Source organism: Megachile rotundata, chromosome 2, assembly GCF_050947335.1.
Source record: "Megachile rotundata isolate GNS110a chromosome 2, iyMegRotu1, whole genome shotgun sequence".
Classification (NCBI taxonomy): domain Eukaryota; kingdom Metazoa; phylum Arthropoda; class Insecta; order Hymenoptera; family Megachilidae; genus Megachile; species Megachile rotundata.
In genome coordinates, this window is record NC_134984.1 from 9,692,645 (window position 1) to 9,712,022 (window position 19,378).

Genomic DNA, 19,378 nt, shown 5'->3' on the forward strand with positions numbered 1-19,378 from the left:
AACAACAATAATAATGAATTTAGTTGAAAATTTAATAAATGTTTCTGTAAGTAACAGTATCAAAGAAGACACTGGTTAACAACAATAATGATAAATTTGATTGAAAATTTAATGAATATTTCTGTAAGTAACAATATCAAACAAAACACTGCTTAACAACAATAATAATGAATTTGATTGAAAATTTAATAAATATTTCTGTAAGTAACAATATCAAACAAAACACTGCTTAACAACAATAATAATGAATTTGATTGAAAATTTAATAAATATTTCTGTAAGTAACAGTATTAAGCAAGGTACTGTTTAACAATAAATTTATGAACAAGACGAGAATTTTATGAATGAGACATAAATTTGTAACATGTATACATTTTTTAGTTAACCTAATAAATATTGAAATTGTCATTTTCAAAGGCTATAAACAAATTTGTGTGTTTGTGAAATTTTCAGGAATTTGCAAATTTGATTTTCTTAAAAATGAAGGCAAATATGGAAAAATATTATTCTTTCTTTTCAATTTAGTTTTACATGCAGAATCATTCGGCCATTCATGCCATAATTTTTGAAACATCCTGTATAAAGAACAGAATTAAAAGATGATGGTATGAGAAAGTTGTAGTTTGATTTTGTTAATCTATAGATAGAAATATAATTGATTATTACTGTAAGTTTAATTACAATGTTTGTTATTATTATTACACTTTGAAATGTTATTGTAGCTTAGATAATTTAATGCAGCATTTAGGTGATTTATTTGATGATGCAGATTGCTCGTTTATTATTGTTCTATATTGTTAGTTTTTATTATTGTTTTATATTATTAGTTTTTATTATCGTTTTATATTGTTAGTTGTTATTGTAGTTTTATATTGTTAGTTTTTATTATTGTTTTGTATTGTTAGTTTTTATTGTTGTTTTATATTGTTAGTTTTTACTATTGTTTTACATTGTTTTATTATTGGAATAAAGAAGAGATTATTCAATCGTTAACAAAGAACTAATTTTTTTATTATTTGCACTTAAAAATTGATATCTTATTATTTTCACTTAATAAAGGACCGATTTCTTACTATTTTTACTTAATGAAGAACTAACTTTTCATCATTTTTATTTAATAAAGGACTGCCCTTTTATTATTTTTGTGCTCCTTAATAAAAAAACTGGCTTATCTTAACTCCGTCAAATTTTCAACGTAAGATTAAAATTTCTTCTTAAGAATGCAAGTCTTACTATCGGACATTCTTTAGAAAATTATTTTCACGGCGGGAATTCAGTAGAAAAATATCCAGGCTGTTATGAAAATGTTTGTAATAACTTTGGATGTTTATGTTGCATGTAACATAGTAGCAAGGTCTGTGTAATGACCTTATTGTATTTATTTTATGTATAAATATTGAACAATTTTAAAAATTAGTATGGTCATCAATATTAAACTAAATACATTTTTTATTAAATTTGTAGGAAAACTAATAAAATTAAATAATTGTAATATTATTTAAAAATAATAATATTTGTAAGTCAGATTAATAATAGTTATTCACAAATAATAATTGCAATAATTATTTTATAAATAATCGTAATAATATTTATAAATATTATTATTTATAAATAATATTAATATTAATTATTTATAAATAATATTTGCAATAATTATTTTATAAATAACAGTAATATTATTTAATTAATAGTATACTACATATAATTAATAATCCTAAAGCACCAGTTTTGTCATGCCACATTATTAAATTACATCTTGCATCTAAACTTCTCTAAATCACCGCTTTTTCTACTCCCTAGTTTCCGCACAATTCAATCACCATTTTCCATAAATAATTCATTCCAATCACATATAACATTCATATATAGCATTCATACCATTTTCCCTGCACTACATTAAAGGAAGAACATTCAAATCTTTTTACTCTCGTTACTCAATTTTTTAAACTTATGCATAATTGTGGAGTTCGAATGATGAACGATGTAAATGCCCAGCTTGAAAATTTTCAATGGAAGCAAAAAACGCATTGAAATTTCTTTACTTTGACAGCTGTATCGTTTATCACTTGAACGCTATGAAGTGTAAACATCGATTGCAGAGTTTGCAGCAATAAGGAAACAGTTCCACTTTCTACGTATTCTTTGTATATCTCATTTTGTGATGAAAAATGTGACATTTGATGCATGAAAGAGCAAACTCCAGACCATAGTTATGGCTGTTATGAATACATTCAATAACAAATGAAGCTATGTGTGTAACATGTTAAGTACTCATATACCCAAGTTTTGAAAAGACTTGTACTAGAAAAGAATTGTTTGGCAAGCAAAATTTACGAATATATTAAATTTTGCAGGAAAGTGTGTTGCAAAGAGTGACACATGATTTTACAATGAGTTGAAATTAACACAAAGTTGCTTTTAATGGTAATTCTTAAAATAAACGTTAATGTTAACCCATTGCACTCAAAGGTTTTTTTGGTTATTTGCAAACAGCTGCTTTAAAACTTGTTTGTTAAAAAATTAAATGAATTTTTGTTGGCGTTCTTCTACTAATAATTTACATTATACATTGTCTGTTTCACTGTGTTTATACATCACATGTGTACATTTATACATAACACATCATGTGTAATATTATAGAAATAGTTATGAAATGCTTATATTCAAATTATTGTATAACATCAAATGTGGACTAGGTCACCTCTTGAACGCAAAGGATTAATCCTTCAAACAAATGATGTCAATCCTTCAAGCAAATGCTAATATTAATCTTTCAAACAAATGTTAATATTAATCCTTCAAACAAATGTTAATCTTAATCCTTCAAACAAATGTTAATCTTAATTCTTCAAACAAATATTAAAACCAATTCTCCTATATCAATATATTCAATCGAGATACATTGTGTAAAGTATAGTAAAAGAGAAACTGAAATTAAATTTGTTGTTTGCATTTGTGTTTAGGTACGATTTCGTAGTGATTGGAGGAGGAAGCGCCGGAGCGACAGCAGCAGCAAGATTATCAGAGGAACCAAGGTTTTCAGTGTTATTGTTGGAAGCTGGATTAGATGAACCAACCGGAACTCAAATACCCTCGTTTTTCTTCAATTTCATTGGAACTGACATCGACTGGCAATATAACACAGAAAGCGAGGAAGGGGCGTGTTTGAACAAGGACGATAGAAAATGCTACTGGCCCAGAGGAAAGGTACTTATCTAATTTGACATTCATTTGATCGTTCAACACATTTGTTATCCGAACTGAGCTATTTTTATTTCCTTAACCTACAAATTTTTTTATGGTTGCGTCAATCAGAGCTACTTAATTACTGCACTGTTAAGATAAATAAAGAACGTGAAGCGTTAGGTGTAGTTTGGATTTATGGATCTTCAGTTATACAAATTGGTGTCAATTCAAAGCTCGATTTTTATGCAGATACAATTGACGTTTTTCTGTATAAATTTTAATATAATAAACTTAAACCTTCCGTGCCATTTCTTTATCAGATACGTCAGTCAGCTCACTAACTAACTATTCAGGACTATAACATTAAAACTTTATATTATGAAATATAAAGTTTATATTATATTATGAACTTTATATTATGAAATATAAAGTTTATTATAGATTATCAAATATTCTAGAATATATAGAATATAAACACTTTATGTTCAAGGATCCTTGATAATGCAACTTATAGATGGATCTAAAGTTCAAGTTGAAGAATATTTAAAATTTAAGCAAAATTTGTCACATTTGAGCTGTAAGTGCGTCACGAGTGAGCCTCAAAGCACAAGAAGAGGTTAAACATTTTTGACAAGCTGTGATATTTGACGAGTCTTATTACAAGCAATGTGGTTAATTTAACATCTTACTCCACATCTACGTGTCACACATATAACGCACACTACACTTGGAATGTGATAAACCAGACTCGTTTTTTCATTACAATCTAACTTTGGGTTCAATTCTAATTATGATCTATATTATCGAGGATTGCTGAAGGTAAAATATACCTAACATTTTAACATTCTTTAGCCATTTTAACGTTGTAGCAATAATTAGGTAGCTGTGAATGACGCAAGTGTCTAGAAAATTATAGGTTGAGGAGTTAATTTAACCCTTACCAGACCAATGTCACTATAAAGACAGCATACTACTTTTACTTATGGCAGTTATTTTACAGTACTTTTACATGTCAGTTACAGCAGTTGGGTTTCTAATATTTCGAGTAATATTAACTTTAACGTTTCTAATATTGCGTTAATATTATTTCTAATATTAACGAATAAATATTTTCTTTTTTATATTTGATATAACAATGTTTAGTAACAGTTTCTCTTCGTGTGAACAACTTAGATAAGTAAACTTGAAATACTTCTAATCCGTTAAGTGTTAATAAGTAAAAGTGTTATAATCGTACCTATCAAACGTCTAAATAAGATCAGAAATACTACAGGCATTTTGTGAATGTTTAAGAGAAATATTAGCGAAAGCGTGAGCATTCTTCTGTGAAGAAATCACAAAATGTGTTCAATGCAAATATGTGAAGATTTTAGACAAAGCCACGTGTAAAGGCAAATTGAAATTAGCGATTTAAGATAAGCGAGATTTGAGCTGGTTTCAGGTGATGTAACAATCATTGTTCATGTGATAAAAGTTATGAAATCAAAAGTGGTGGTTACTTGCTTATACAGAGTGAACTGTCTAACTTGCTTTGTCATTTATTCTAATCCAAATTTATTTATTAAAATCATTGAATTATTGTTTTGAAGAATGTTATTGATAGACTGGTTGAATAAATATTTTTAGTAATTGCTAATAAACATTGTATTTAATAAGTGTTTTACAGTAGCACATATGTAGCACATATGTAGAAAGGAATTCTGTTGACCTTGAAAGTATCATTAGCAACTAATACAAATGCATTACAATCATGTTAAAAACCTTATTAAATACTATACAATTTCACAAACAATTTCTTTTAAGTGATTTCGTCAACATCAGGATAATATTAGATTTTAGATGGTCATATCAGATGGTTCTCCACATGCACATATTCATTCTTCAAGTTTCATATTCACTTGTTCTATTGTAATAAACAATTTACATATTTTATACAATTGTTTGTCGAATATATTAAATTATTTTTATAAAATATTTATACAATTTTTAGTATATATGAAATATTAAAAAGATGTATAGTGAAATGGCACGTAAAAAAGAATTAGTGAAAAACATATAAAAATTAATGAAGTATACTATAAAATTACAAGAAGAAGTTAACGAAATAAACAGACATATAAATATTTATTATATTGTATAATATAGAATATATGAATATATTACAGTTACAATATATGAATGTATTATACGATTGCAAGAGAGAAATTAATGAAATATATTATAAAATTGCAAGAAAGAAATTAGTTCTAACAATAAGTATAATTTATAGGATTCTATATACAAATGAACGTCCGTTCTTCATAATAAACAAAGCTTGCATATAAATGTTACACAGGTACTGGGTGGAACAAGCGTTATGAATGGAATGATGTATATGAGAGGCTCACGAAAGGATTACGATGACTGGGCCAGGCTTGGCAATATAGGATGGTCTTATCAAGATGTCCTTCCATATTTCATCAGGAGCGAAGACAATCTTCAAGCAAACACCATGGATTATGGTTATCATGGTGTTGGTGGACCGCTCACAGTCACTCAGTTCCCCTATCATCCACCTTTGAGTTACGCTATCCTTGAGGCTGGAAAAGAACTCGGTATGTACATTTCATTTTCTTCGGAAGTTATCGTTTAATTGTTAAAATATCTTGTACGACAGATCATTTTCAAATAAACGATGGAAGTGAGAAATTATTACAAGATTGTAATCGTTTTTATAATAAGATTGCATTGTTTGTAATTATTTTCGATTGGATACTATCTATCTTTATTTGGTGATAGGACTATGAATTTTAGTCTTAATCTTATAATGTCATCAGTTTTTAATAAAATTAATTAACAATTTATATTACTTTTTTTATACGTTTTTGATATTATCAAATATATACTTATTGCATTGCATATATTTATTGCATTATTCTTAATGATATATGAAAATTAAACTGCATATCCACATTTAACATATCTTCAATAATGTATTATGTCTTTGTATTTATTCTTTTACTTTAGTTTTTTTAAACTTTATAAATTTATCACTTTTATTCTTCTACATTTCTTGTCCTTCTATATTTTATATTTCTTATAATTTTTATATGTTTTGTACTTTCAATATTTTCTGCATTTTATATTATATTTTGTATTTGGCATTTTTTGTTTTGTATTTTGTAGTTTGTATTGAATATTGTAGTCCAATATATTTTATTATAGTTTATAATTTTATTCTCCCACTCGATGTAGTCACATTATTTGCATCTATAAATTTAATGTTATTTATTCATAGAAAAAAATTGCTAAAACTATTTCGCTATTATCAGATTTCTAACGAAACGCTTTCGCAATAATTGGGAAAGTATAATGAAAAACCTAATCATCGCGTTCAATCATTCGTACCATGTTTTACATACAAAAACAGCATAATCTAAATTGTCTTACGCTCCCTAAAATCGAAAGCAAATGGCGGAGTTCATGCGCTCACTCGTTCAAATTTAAACTTTCGAAATACTGCGAACTAATTAACAATATAACAATGCTAATAAACCTTATCAAGTGTATCTAAAACATCAAGAAAATAGATTGTACTTGTTATTGCAAGTTCATAAATCTTCGTGCAACGCTATCGAGAAGAAATATCTCCGAGAAACGTACATACCTGAGAAGTGTGATATACAAAAACAATATCAACCCGACGATCTACTTAAAAGTACTATACCGCAACCTGTTATTACATGATCACGAAGAACTTGTTTCTTCTGTAGTATTTCGTTGTTATTACTCGCGTGAGTCTAATGACCCCTTTTGGCGACGTCCACCAAACAACGCGTTACGAGATCTTTGCTCTCGGCTACTACTTATCTAATTGCGACACTATTTTCACCGGTAGCTTTCTATCCTTGTTGAATTATTCGATAATTACCGGTTATAATTCGATCGGTCGATTAACGTGTACGACCTTGTTATGATTTGTGACGTGCCTTTTCAACGAAACGAATCTCCAAGAAAAAATTGATATTAGCATAAAGTGAATGTTGTTGGAAAATAAAAATTGTATTCAAATTTTTCATTGTAATTAGATTTTTTATTTCATTCTAATCAGATTTTTGTGGTTATATAACGAAGATTTAAACTTGCAACAAAATTCAAAAATGATATCCTCAAGCTTAGTTAAACATAAAATATGAATATTACGAATTTTACGTAAAATTTGAATGTTACGAATTTTATGTAAAATATGAATGTTATGAATTTTACGTAAAATATGAATGTTTTGAATTTTACATAAAATATGAAATTTGATGACATTCAAATTATGATTTTACCTCTACTATATATGTGTAAATATTTTATAGTTTAATACATAGTTTGTTTCTTTAGAAAGAATGATAATATAAAAAATGTATTCTTGAGCAAAGAATATTTTCAACCTTTTAAATTAAAATTAAAGTCAACCTTTTAAACCAAAGTTAAAGTCAAACTCTTAAATTAAAATTGAAGTCTACCTTTCAAACTGAAGTTAAAATCAAACTTTCAAATTAAAATTGAAGTCAACCTTTTAAACCAAAGTTAAAGTCAAGCTCTTAAATTAAAATTGAAGTCTACCTTTCAAACTAAAGTTAAACTTTCAAATTAAAATTGAAACCAACCTTTTAAATTACACTTGAAGAAATGTCTTACAAATGGTGAACTCTGATTTGAAAAAAGCACTACAATCTTCTAAAATAAGAAGTAGATAAACTTTTAAACTGTATAAATAAAGTTCCTCCAAAATACAAACTACAAAATGCTTAAAAAAATATAATAAAAATAGTTGTAAATGTTCTAATTTATCAGATGATTTTGTAAATCTAAAAGTCGTTGCGTTTACTGTTTGCAGGTTATAGTCCCGTAGATCTGAATGGAAGGACGCACACAGGGTTCGCCATAGCTCAAACAACTTCGAGAAATGGCTCGCGGCTTTCAACTGCTCGAGCATTTTTACGACCAGCCAGGAATCGTCGGAATCTGCATGTGATGCTGAATTCTACAGCCACGAGGATCCTTTTCGATAACAATAAAAGAGCAGTCGGTGTAGAATTTGTTCATGATGGAAAGATTCATCGTGTTTCGGTAGCCAAGGAGGTGGTCGTAAGCGGAGGTAATCATTTCGATATTGATCTAATAACATTTTTATAGTATTTTCGTTGCAATCTATGATCTTTTATGTTCGAATCAATTTTATGACGAGTGAGTACTCAAGCGTTATTTAATGTAGGGTTCTTTTCAAATTGAACGAAACGAGTTGCTTACTTTGGGAATTAAAATTAACCGTCTGCAAAATTTCTTGACGAATGAAAATAATTGAAAATAATTGAAAATTAGATATTGTATTTAATATTAGAAATTGTCTGTTGTTAAACAAATTGATGTCTTGATAAACAAATTCAGAGAAGAATAATGATTTATAAGGATTGCATATTGATTTCCTTGCGAATGAAATTGCATGACCAAAGGACGAAGGAAGTAAAAGATTGCAGCGGAAGACAGGTTCGTGATGACTCTCGAAGGACTACGAACAATTATAATAGAAATAGCAGCTGTCAGAAGGTTAATCACGTTAATCATCAGACTTTTCTTCCTACAATTTTAATTTGAGTCAGAGACATTCTTTATGTACTGTAAGGAAATTGTAAAGAATTTTTAAGGAAATTATAAAGAATTCCTAAGAAAATTATAAAAAATTTTAATGGAATTTAGGATTGCAAAATTCTAAGGAATTTGTTATTAAAGAAGCTGGTGCAGTTAATTCAACAATCTCACTTCGGAAATTATTTTCTGTTTGAGATATAATTATGTACACGTATGCGGCTTTTTCTGATTATGAACACATATTAGGTTTCTCTCGATTGAATAAGAAATGTAGTGAAAGGGTAAATTGTTCTGTCAGATGATGTTAAAAGTCCTCGAGTATTTCTTAGCAGTTTAGACTGATCGTGAGACTTCAAATTGTATTTGACGCTAATAGTTTAAATGTTTAGAAATAATGAACATTGAGGAAGTAAAAGACACATCAATGCAAGTAATTGCAAATTATGACTGCAGAAATTTATGCATTAATCAAGGTCTGCAAAATGTAATAAATTACGTAATCTATATCTACAACCTGTCAATCGAATGATTTATATCTACCTTGCAGATTTTGATATCACAAATGCATAAACACACTATTAATTACCATCATTTAAAAATAAACAAAATAACCTCGTAACGAAACTATACAAAATTTATTAAACATAAAACTATTATCTGACGATAGAATAAAAACACTAACTTATAACATTTATTGAAAATTTCGCAATTTACCACAGTGGCGACAATATTAAAAAAGCACATCGGTCATAAAAGACAATCAACAACTCGAATCTAAAAGTAGAAGGAGCATAAAAAATAAACGACTCGTTTTAGCGTAGTCATAATGTTGATATTGTATTCTGAACTATGTGTTAAAAATATTACAGGTTCCTCCATTCAGAAGCAGCTTCATTTGCATGACTGTGAATAATGCTTTTGTGTGTTCCTCCAGGCGCTGTAAATTCACCACAGATACTTCTGAATAGCGGTATCGGACCACGGGAAGAATTGAGTGCCGTTGGTGTCCCTGTTGTGCACGATCTACCAGGTGTCGGTAAAAATCTTCACAATCATGTCGCCTACACGTTGGCCTTCACCATCAATGATACAGACACGACTCCCCTCAACTGGGCTACTGCCATGGAATATCTTTTGTTCCGAGATGGTTTGATGTCTGGCACAGGTGAGGAAATAATTAGAATTCTAACAAAAAAGTCTTAAAAATTCTTTAATCATTCTTTAATCAATTGATTTTTCTTTTAAAAATGAGTTTGAATGTTTACATTTGTAGACAAGGTTTATATTCACACATTGACTGCCATTGAAGCAGTTGAAAATTTAATTAGGTTGTGTTTTTATTTTTAACAAATTTTACCAAATATTTTTATAGTTGTTATTAGTAATAATTATAGTAGTTGTAATAGTAATTCATGTAGTTAGTGGAATTTTCGATAATTAGATAAGTGAACGAATATTTAATAATATGGATAATAGGCTCGTGTGGTTTAAATGTCACCCATGGATGACATATATGAAAACAATTATCGAATTCTTTCATTTTCTGATATATGTATAAGGATACCGAAAAAAGTAATCAAAATTTTGTTTGCTGGCGAAAAATATTTATTTATTAAAGAAATCTTAAATCAACAAAATAATTTCCATCATTTTCTAGCGTTTTTTGCCAGCTTAAAGGCAATTGTTCCCTTTTTAAAAAAAGTCCTTCGATTTTTCATAGAAAAACTTTGAAATCATCGAAGAAATTTTGAATACTTTTCGGTACACCTAATATTAAATTACTCAGTTTTTAACATTAATATAATTATTTTAGAGTGGTAGTCAAATAACATAAAACTCGCTAATTTTTCATGTATAAAAAATAAATAATAACAGAATATAAAAAAATAATAATCAAATTACAAACAGTATAAAACTCACAAAGTTAAATAATATAAAAGTTACTGATTTTGGAGATGTAAAAATTAAATCAGAAACGCAAAACTTATGATTAATTACCAGATTTCTTTATTAAAAATAAGTTTTAACAATTTTCAAATTACACTTAAATAAAACTAGAATTTGTTGCTTTTCTTTTAGTTAAAATCTGCAGCTGCGTAATTAATACTTTTTTGACAATCACAACATTTTTTCAAGTATATTATTATACCATAATATGCAGCTTGACAGGACTGTATGGTATATAAATCATTCTTCGATGCATATCAATAAAGAACCACTTATTCTACGCAGTTATTGATAGAATCAGAATACGTCTACCTAACTGAAATTTTTTATCAGACATCCTATTTGCATTCTTAAATATTTGATTTCCTACTGCAATAAGTCGCGAACACAAAAACTGTATAATAAAAATCGTATCGAAAGTTAAATAAATTGTATATTGGATTTTAGTACAAAAACGTTATTAAGGATCAATTTAAGATAGTAATAGTATTTTATACAAGATTTTCACAGTGTGTCCTTCACTCTTCATTGGTTCTTATTAAAACTACTTTATTTTATTCATAAATTAATCGTTGCACAATTTATCAGCGCTCACGTTTTAAGAGTTGTTTACCACAACCTAACCTAACTTAACCTAACCTGTTTACATTCTAATATTCAAATTTATAAGTAATTAGCTTATCGTTAGTACATGGCTATTGAAATAGAAACATCTTAACATAGTTACGAGATTATATTAACACTTTATTGACAAATATAAGGATGAAGTGAAGGGTTAACTAAAAAGACTTCGATATAATTTATTTACAACTAAATTGAATTCATAAAATTTCTGGCAGTATTAACATTTATATTATTCTGTAACACTAGCTAGAGTATTAAATGAAATTATTTTTTTTAATATACACAAAAATATGGATAAATACGAAGACATGTATGTGAAATATATTTAAACATACTTTCAGTTAAATTACTAAATTTAAATTAATTAAATAGTATAATAACTATTATACAACTTTTTGTAGTGTTTCATTTATAAAAATAATCTTGAATGTACAAAAATAGCAAAACTATAAAAAGAATAAAAAGTTAAATCTCGAATATATTAAAATTAGGGTAATTATTGAATAATAATAATGAAATATTTCAACTAATTTAATCACCTGAAAATATAAATCGACAGAGTTTATTACAATTGTAATTGTATTAAAAAACATATCACATGAAACACATATTTGTTTCATAGATCAAAATAATTTACACATAAATTTTTACATTTATCTATGTATGTATGTCTTTTGTTATTAATCTGACAAGGAAACATATCGAACCGCGACACACCGATTTTAATGAAACTTATGTGAAAGATAGTTCTCAAAAAAATATTTGACACGTATTTTTTTTTATCGGCAATCGTTCACATTAAAGGGGTGAAAATAGCCCTCGAAGTTGGGGGTTGAAACCATGTTTTTGGGAATATCTCCGGAACGAAAGAAGATAATTGAATTCTTTTTTTTGTAAATTGTTCGTCTTTAGATAGGAAATTTTTGTGCGTAAAAAAATTTCAAGAAACTTCATTTGTTTAAATAATATTTAAAAAATTCATCATTTTTGTTTAAATTTTTGCACTAAATGTTGATCTATTTTTTTGCAACTTCGTGTACGTAAACTATGGACAAAAATAGAGGATACGTGTTTTTGGAATTTGTTGTTTGTTGTAATGTTTATTAGATATATAATTTAACATCACCTCCTGTGAAGAGGGGCAATCATCATTTTTATTAAAAATATCATTATTTTTACAATCCTTTACATTATTTTAGAGATTTTATACCTCTATATATGCCGTTAATTGATTTCTGAATAATTATTGCAAGTGTCACAGGTATGAGCGTGTCGCGGTTATGATTAACGCCGCGTCATAAGGAACATAGGCTTTTATGGCCAATACTGCTTTTATACTTTTACAGGCGTAAAGACTTCATTCTAAATAAAATATTTAGAACTTTTGGAAACATTGGGATTTTTTAAGAAACTCAGAAAATAAAAATAAATTAAATTATTTTTTAACAATATTGGCCATAAAAGCCTATGTTCCTTACGGCGATGATTGTAACCGCGTCACGTTCATACCTGTGACGCTTACAATAATTGTTCAGAAATCAATGAACGGCATATATAGAGGTATAAAATCTCTAAAATAATGTAAAGGATTGTAAAAATAATGATATTTTTAATAAAAATGATGATTGCCCTTCTTCACAGGAGGTGATGTTAAATTATATATCTAATAAACATTGCAACAAACAACAAATTCCAAAAACACGTATCCTCTATTTTTGTCCATAGTTTACGTACACGAAGTTGCAAAAAAATAGATCAACATTTAGTGCAAAAATTTAAACAAAAATGATGAATTTTTTAAATATTATTTAAACAAATGAAGTTTCTTGAAATTTTTTTACGCACAAAAATTTCCTATCTAAAGACGAACAATTTACAAAAAAAAGAATTCAATTATCTTCTTTCGTTCCGGAGATATTCCCAAAAACATGGTTTCAACCCCCAACTTCGAGGGCTATTTTCACCCCTTCAATGTGAACGATTGCCGATAAAAAAAAATACGTGTCAAATATTTTTTTGAAAACTATCTTTCACATAAGTTTCATTAAAATCGGTGTGTCGCGGTTCGATATGTTTCCTTGTGAGATAGTCCATATTCATTCATCTTTCTCCTCCAACAAATTAATTTTAATTCCAACCAAAACAAAGATCGTCATGCTTTCATAAATCAAACTACTACATGATTTATGCACGTAAAATAACTGTAAAGTATTTTGCCAACCGCAGCCTATTTTTATTCTATAACAAAAGGATAAAATTGATGGTTTTATGCAACGGATAAAATAGCCACAACTTACCCAATCCAGGTGAAAAATGGTCAGTGGTTACAGTTCTTTTTTTATCCCGTTCAACTCGAGAAATAATTCAAAACTGCATCCGACGACCGGGAGATAACCGAATGTCGAAATTTTCGTAGCTCCCACATAACGAGGTCGATTTCACGACTTTCAGAACTGTGTGCTGCAGTCTGTTTCAGGGTTCCGTTTCGATATATAACATGAAGTGCATTGACATTCTGCAAAATATTTCTTTGTGACCCTGGCCTGCCATTTCAGGTCCTTATCTCGCTGTCGGATTTTACGTCTAACCGGTTTAACAGCTGGCCAATGCTATTTCGACCATTTTGTGTTGGGCGAGTTCGACAAGTTTGTCATCTTGTAACGCGTTGAAACTGAATGATTTATTCGATATCGTTAAGATATTGTGGCATAGATATATTGGATAGCATTATTAGTATTGAGAGCTTGTATTAATTTGATAAAATTAGCAGGGTAACAGGTTGTCTTCTTATGAGGGACTTTGTTTATGTTGAAACTCGCATGAATTAACAAATATAAATCTTCTTTTACTGTTTTTAAAAGTATTAAATGTAGCTAGAAGATTTTTGAAAATTATTTACAAGTTATAATTATTTTTAAATGCAATTTTGTCAGTGTCTACAAATTTACTCACAAAGAAAAATTAAATTAATATGGAGAATATACGATCTTGTTTTACCCTTTGATTTAAACATGATTTTGATTACTGGTAATGTACTGTGTGGTCTCTGTTTATTATTATTAGCAAAGCACAATTTGGTTGCACGTTGAAATACAAATTTAAATGGTAATATTCGTCAATATAATGCGAATTTACTGCACGTTCAGACACAATGACACGATTACAGATTTCAGATAAACTTGTTAATTACACTTTGACTATTATTTGGTTAAATCATATTAACGTATTCTGACAATTATTTTTAACATATATTCCTGACTAAATAATTGATAGGAACTTAATAGAAATTTTTTCAAATGTTTATGAAGCGATGGAGAAGAATTTTCTGTTTTGAAAAAATTAATAAAAATTGTTATTTATAAGAGAAATTATAAATGACTCTCTATAACTGATATAATATAAACATTACCTAAAATTTGATATAATTATCATACCAACATAATACAAACTATAATATAAATATAACAGAAAATGTAATATAACATGAATATAATACAAACATAACACAAAATATAATATAATATGTATATAATATAAACACAACACAAAATAAAATATAAAAGAAAGATAATATAAACGTAGTATAAAGTATAATGTAGTATAAATATAACATAAATGTAAAAAATATAATATAATACAACCATAACATATAATATAAAAATTCTATAAAAAGTCCCTATATCACACTCAAAATGGATTCATAGTGCATAGTTCACAAACATGCAATGTCAGAATATAAAAATACATTATTATTGTATTATACAGTTACACTTTCTGTTACTAATGTTACTACAATTATACTATACAGTGCCCAAAAAGTTAGGTTAAGGTTCCACATAAATATATTGATAATCCACTCTAACAAAATATCCGATAAAAACGAACGTACTGATAGCAACAAGAATCAAACAGAACACAGACAGTCGATGATGAAAAGAACAAATTTGTCCACTCGTGCAAGTTGCATTCGTAAATGATCGATACAGAGCCATCCTCCATGCAGTGAATCGGTGAAAGCGAATTGCACAATGATTTCGTACACGTTTCTCGATTGCCAGTGATGCAATCCTGTTTCCGATCGGACTGTTTACCCTCGTTCGATCAATTTATGATGGTTACGGCAGAAGAGAGATGAAGGAGGAAGAAAAAGAGAGTGGAAAAGACCGTTTCATCCTAGCCCTACTTCCAATCTCACGAATCCATACTTTATCATTTTTTAATCAGTGGATTGAATGGATAATAGGGTGTCAAAATTTTAGTGCAATTGGTCAAATTGTTAATAAGAGAAATTTTTGTTATTTTATTTCTTGTGAAATTTTTATTATCTTAAAGCTATCGTTAGTGACACAATTATTTAGTAATTGTATATTCAAGTATGGTATACATGGATTATATTTATACAATATTTATAGTTATGTATTATATTTATAGTTTTACTTTATATTTGCATTTATATTTCATTTGTATTTATATTTGTATTTATATTATTTATATTTCGTTCACAGTGTTTGGTAATTTTGTACATCTTATCAATTTAAATATTATGTTATTAATTTCATACAATGTGGTAACATATTTTACATATCTCGTAGAATTTCAAACAATCCAAAATTTAAATTAATTCGTTTGAAATTTTTCATAAATTATTTACTCGCTGAAAGGGTCAATCAACCTTTTCACATCAACCCCTTAAGTTCAGCTATTAACCTTCAATTAATAATAAAATATTTGACAATAAAATGAAAGGGTGAATCAGCCTTTTCACATCAACCCCTTTGAATCAGCTATTAGCCTTCAGCTAATATTAAAAGATTTAATTACAATAAGATCTATTATATTTTTAATTTCCAATTTCTGCCCTTCATTGACTAAATCTTACGTAACTTCATCACGGTAAAAATTTTACAGACGTAAATTAGTAAGTGTCCAATGGGATAGTTCAATCTCATTTCTGGAAAACCAATCTTTCAATAATAAAAAATTCTTATCTTCATTACTTTTTCTTATGTATCCTCATTTTGTCTATAGGTAAACGTCAAGTTCATTTATTTTGATTTAGTTGACTTGTTTTTAACCGCCTAGTTTTATCTTCATTTATGTTCAAACATCGTTTTGCAATCGATATTAATATAATACTGTTTTTTGTATGGTTATCGATGAATGCAGTAAAAGGAAATGAAATTTTTATTAGTCTAAAAAAATAGCTTCAGAATAACTTATGAATAAAATTGCAAAAGAGGCGTTTTTTAAAAATTACAAGTAATATTTTGTATTTTATTCTTTACAGTATTGTTACTTTTTATGTGGTTATTAGCAGTACATACAATAGAAGCAGATTTAGTTTTTATTAGCTGGAAAAATGCCTTCTAATAAAATTGCGTTTAAGACAATTTTAATTCATTTGATTAATTTTTTAAAATTAACGTATAATATTTTATATATTATTCTCCACAAAATTTTTACCAAATCGTGTTAGAGTCTATATGATTAAAATCTAATGATATTTGCTATAAGTAACTAGTAAGCCACTTTATATTGATGTAAACATTTTTATTTTACATTTTCCTCACCCTATAAGAACGTAATACACATTCACACGTGGTGAATATGAATCAATTGATATTTTCACCATGCTTGAATTTTAAATTTAATTTCAATTATATTCTGTGCAATCAATGACCAAATAAAAAATATCCCAACATGTTAACATTCTTCACTTGTCTCAATATTACGGCAATAATCAATTACCTCTGACAAACCTATGAAAAAAAATTTAAAGAATTAATTGACACAGCATAAATTTGAATACTATACCACGTTTCGAAATTCGTCGTTTAATATTCAATAACCTAACAATTTCCGTTCGAGTTTGAAAGCAGTCGTTTGTCTCGATCTTACAAACCTGTCAAACATTTCAATGGCTATAGAAATCAGACTAGCTGAAATTCAGAGCTCGTTCATTAGGTAGAAATTGCTACAACGTAATTAGGATCTCAGACAGAACTTCCATCGTGTTGACTCAAGATTCGCATGAGATCTCCGAAGAATCTTTGACATAGTTGTTGGCAACAAATACCGGAACCTCGCTCTAATAGAATAGTTGCGAATCAAACGCTAATTGATCTGATTCTGTGGCAAGTTACTCCCACGGGACAATTGATTATTCAAGTGACTGCTGGTTCCAACAGAAAAAACACTGATTTCATTTTTCACATCGATACGAATTTTTATGAAGTATAGAAAACAGCGGTTTTTAGATATGCTTCCTGCGTTTGCCGCTAGGGGAACATCCGCAAGAAGTTTCTCGCAAGTACATGCATAACGTTTCTTCTACCATGATTGACTATACTATTTTTAAATAAATTTAAAATAAATTCGTCTAATAAAATCAATAAATTTAAAAACGAAATTTAAAATCATCATTTGCAACAAATAAAACTTATTGTACATAATTTCGATAAAGACAGTAAACGTCCGTATAATTGTTTATATAATTAACAAATAATAAATAATTAATTTGAATGATTGACAAAACGCATTTGTTTAAATAAATAACAACTGACGTTTGTCAGTAAAGTATTACTGTAAAAATTTATTAGCAAAATATTTTCAGTATATTGTGCTACAATTGAGTATATTTATTTAACCTTTTGTAATCAAAGGTATTTTTGTTGTTGCCATGCATCAACCTTAAAACCTTCTAATTAAAAAGTTTGTAGAATGCTTTGAAGTTTACTATTTCTCTTTGATTAATTACCACTATTGTCCCACTGTATTTATAATATCATATAGATTTAGATAAAAAATATTTATTTCAAAATTGTTGTGAATGTGAATCACCTTTCGAGGGTTCAAACTTGAGTATACTTTAAAAAATGGAGTAGACTTACTTAAAAAGTTAGGTTAAGTTTACACACAGATGAGATATTAAACTCAACAAAATATCCGATAAGAACGAATATATTGAAAGCAACAGATCAAACAGAACAGAGACAATAAAAAGAATAAACTGCACTCATGCAAACTACATTCGTTACTTAATATAAAAGCTGTAAACTATGTAACTCTATTCTCGAAATCGCCAGATTTATGTACAACGCAATAGGTTGTTAAACCATGAACACATTCTTTTTATTGAGACATAAAGCACACATAAATTCAGCTTTTCTCGATGATTTAACAGGTATTTCCGAGGTAACTGCAATGGTAAACACGAAGTACGCGAATCCTCAAGAGGATCATCCAGATGTGCAACTGATCTTCGGCGGTTACCTGGCAGACTGTGCAGAAACCGGTATGGTCGGTGAAATGAAAGGAGCAAATCGCACGATTTATATCATTCCAACGTATTTGCACCCGAAGAGCCGTGGTTATCTTCGTCTGCGAAATAACGATCCTCTGTCGAAGCCGATGATTTACCCGAAGTATCTGAGCCACCCTGATGACGTGGCCGGCCTCGTTGAAGCTATTAAATTTGGTATCAAGTTGTCTCAGACCCAGGCTCTCAGTAGGTATGGTATACTGTGTACACAGATGTAATTTACACTGCGTTATATCGATTTCGATATCGTTGAACAATTTTAATGTAAGATGATAACACTTGCAGCCATTGACGTAACGGAATAGGGGTTAGGGTGACGTTCTGACGTGAATGTTTATTGTTAGATAAAATGTATGGATCTTTTTAATAAGAATGACTATTCAAGGTAGAGTACAAGTTTGAAAATTGAAAAATTTTCTTATTTTCAAGTCTTTGAATTTTATAAGGTATTTTATTTTTGAAGAATGTTATATCCAAATTTTGTAGTTTTTAAGGTATTGTGTTTTGTGAATTCATAAATTTTCACAAGTGTACAAATTCTGAAATTTGTAATAGTTCTGATTTCTAAATGTCTGAGTTATCATATTTCTGAGTTTCTGAGTTTCTGAGTTTCTGAGTTTCTGAGTTTCTGAGTTTCTGAGTTTCTGAGTTTCTGAGTTTCTGAATTTCTGAATTTCTGAA

General features: G+C 28.3%; 1 protein-coding gene across 1 annotated transcript in view; it reads left to right on the forward strand.

The window, feature by feature from the left end:
* The window catches only part of LOC100876174 (glucose dehydrogenase [FAD, quinone]), a 54,181-nt gene that overhangs the window by 32,684 nt on the left and 2,119 nt on the right, over window positions 1-19,378 (forward strand). The window contains exons 3-7 of the mRNA XM_003705733.3: window positions 2,964-3,207; window positions 5,522-5,780; window positions 8,054-8,314; window positions 9,740-9,970; window positions 18,560-18,887. Coding sequence (XP_003705781.1) covers window positions 2,964-3,207; window positions 5,522-5,780; window positions 8,054-8,314; window positions 9,740-9,970; window positions 18,560-18,887 — 1,323 coding nt within the window. The remainder of the gene's footprint in view (window positions 1-2,963; window positions 3,208-5,521; window positions 5,781-8,053; window positions 8,315-9,739; window positions 9,971-18,559; window positions 18,888-19,378) is intronic.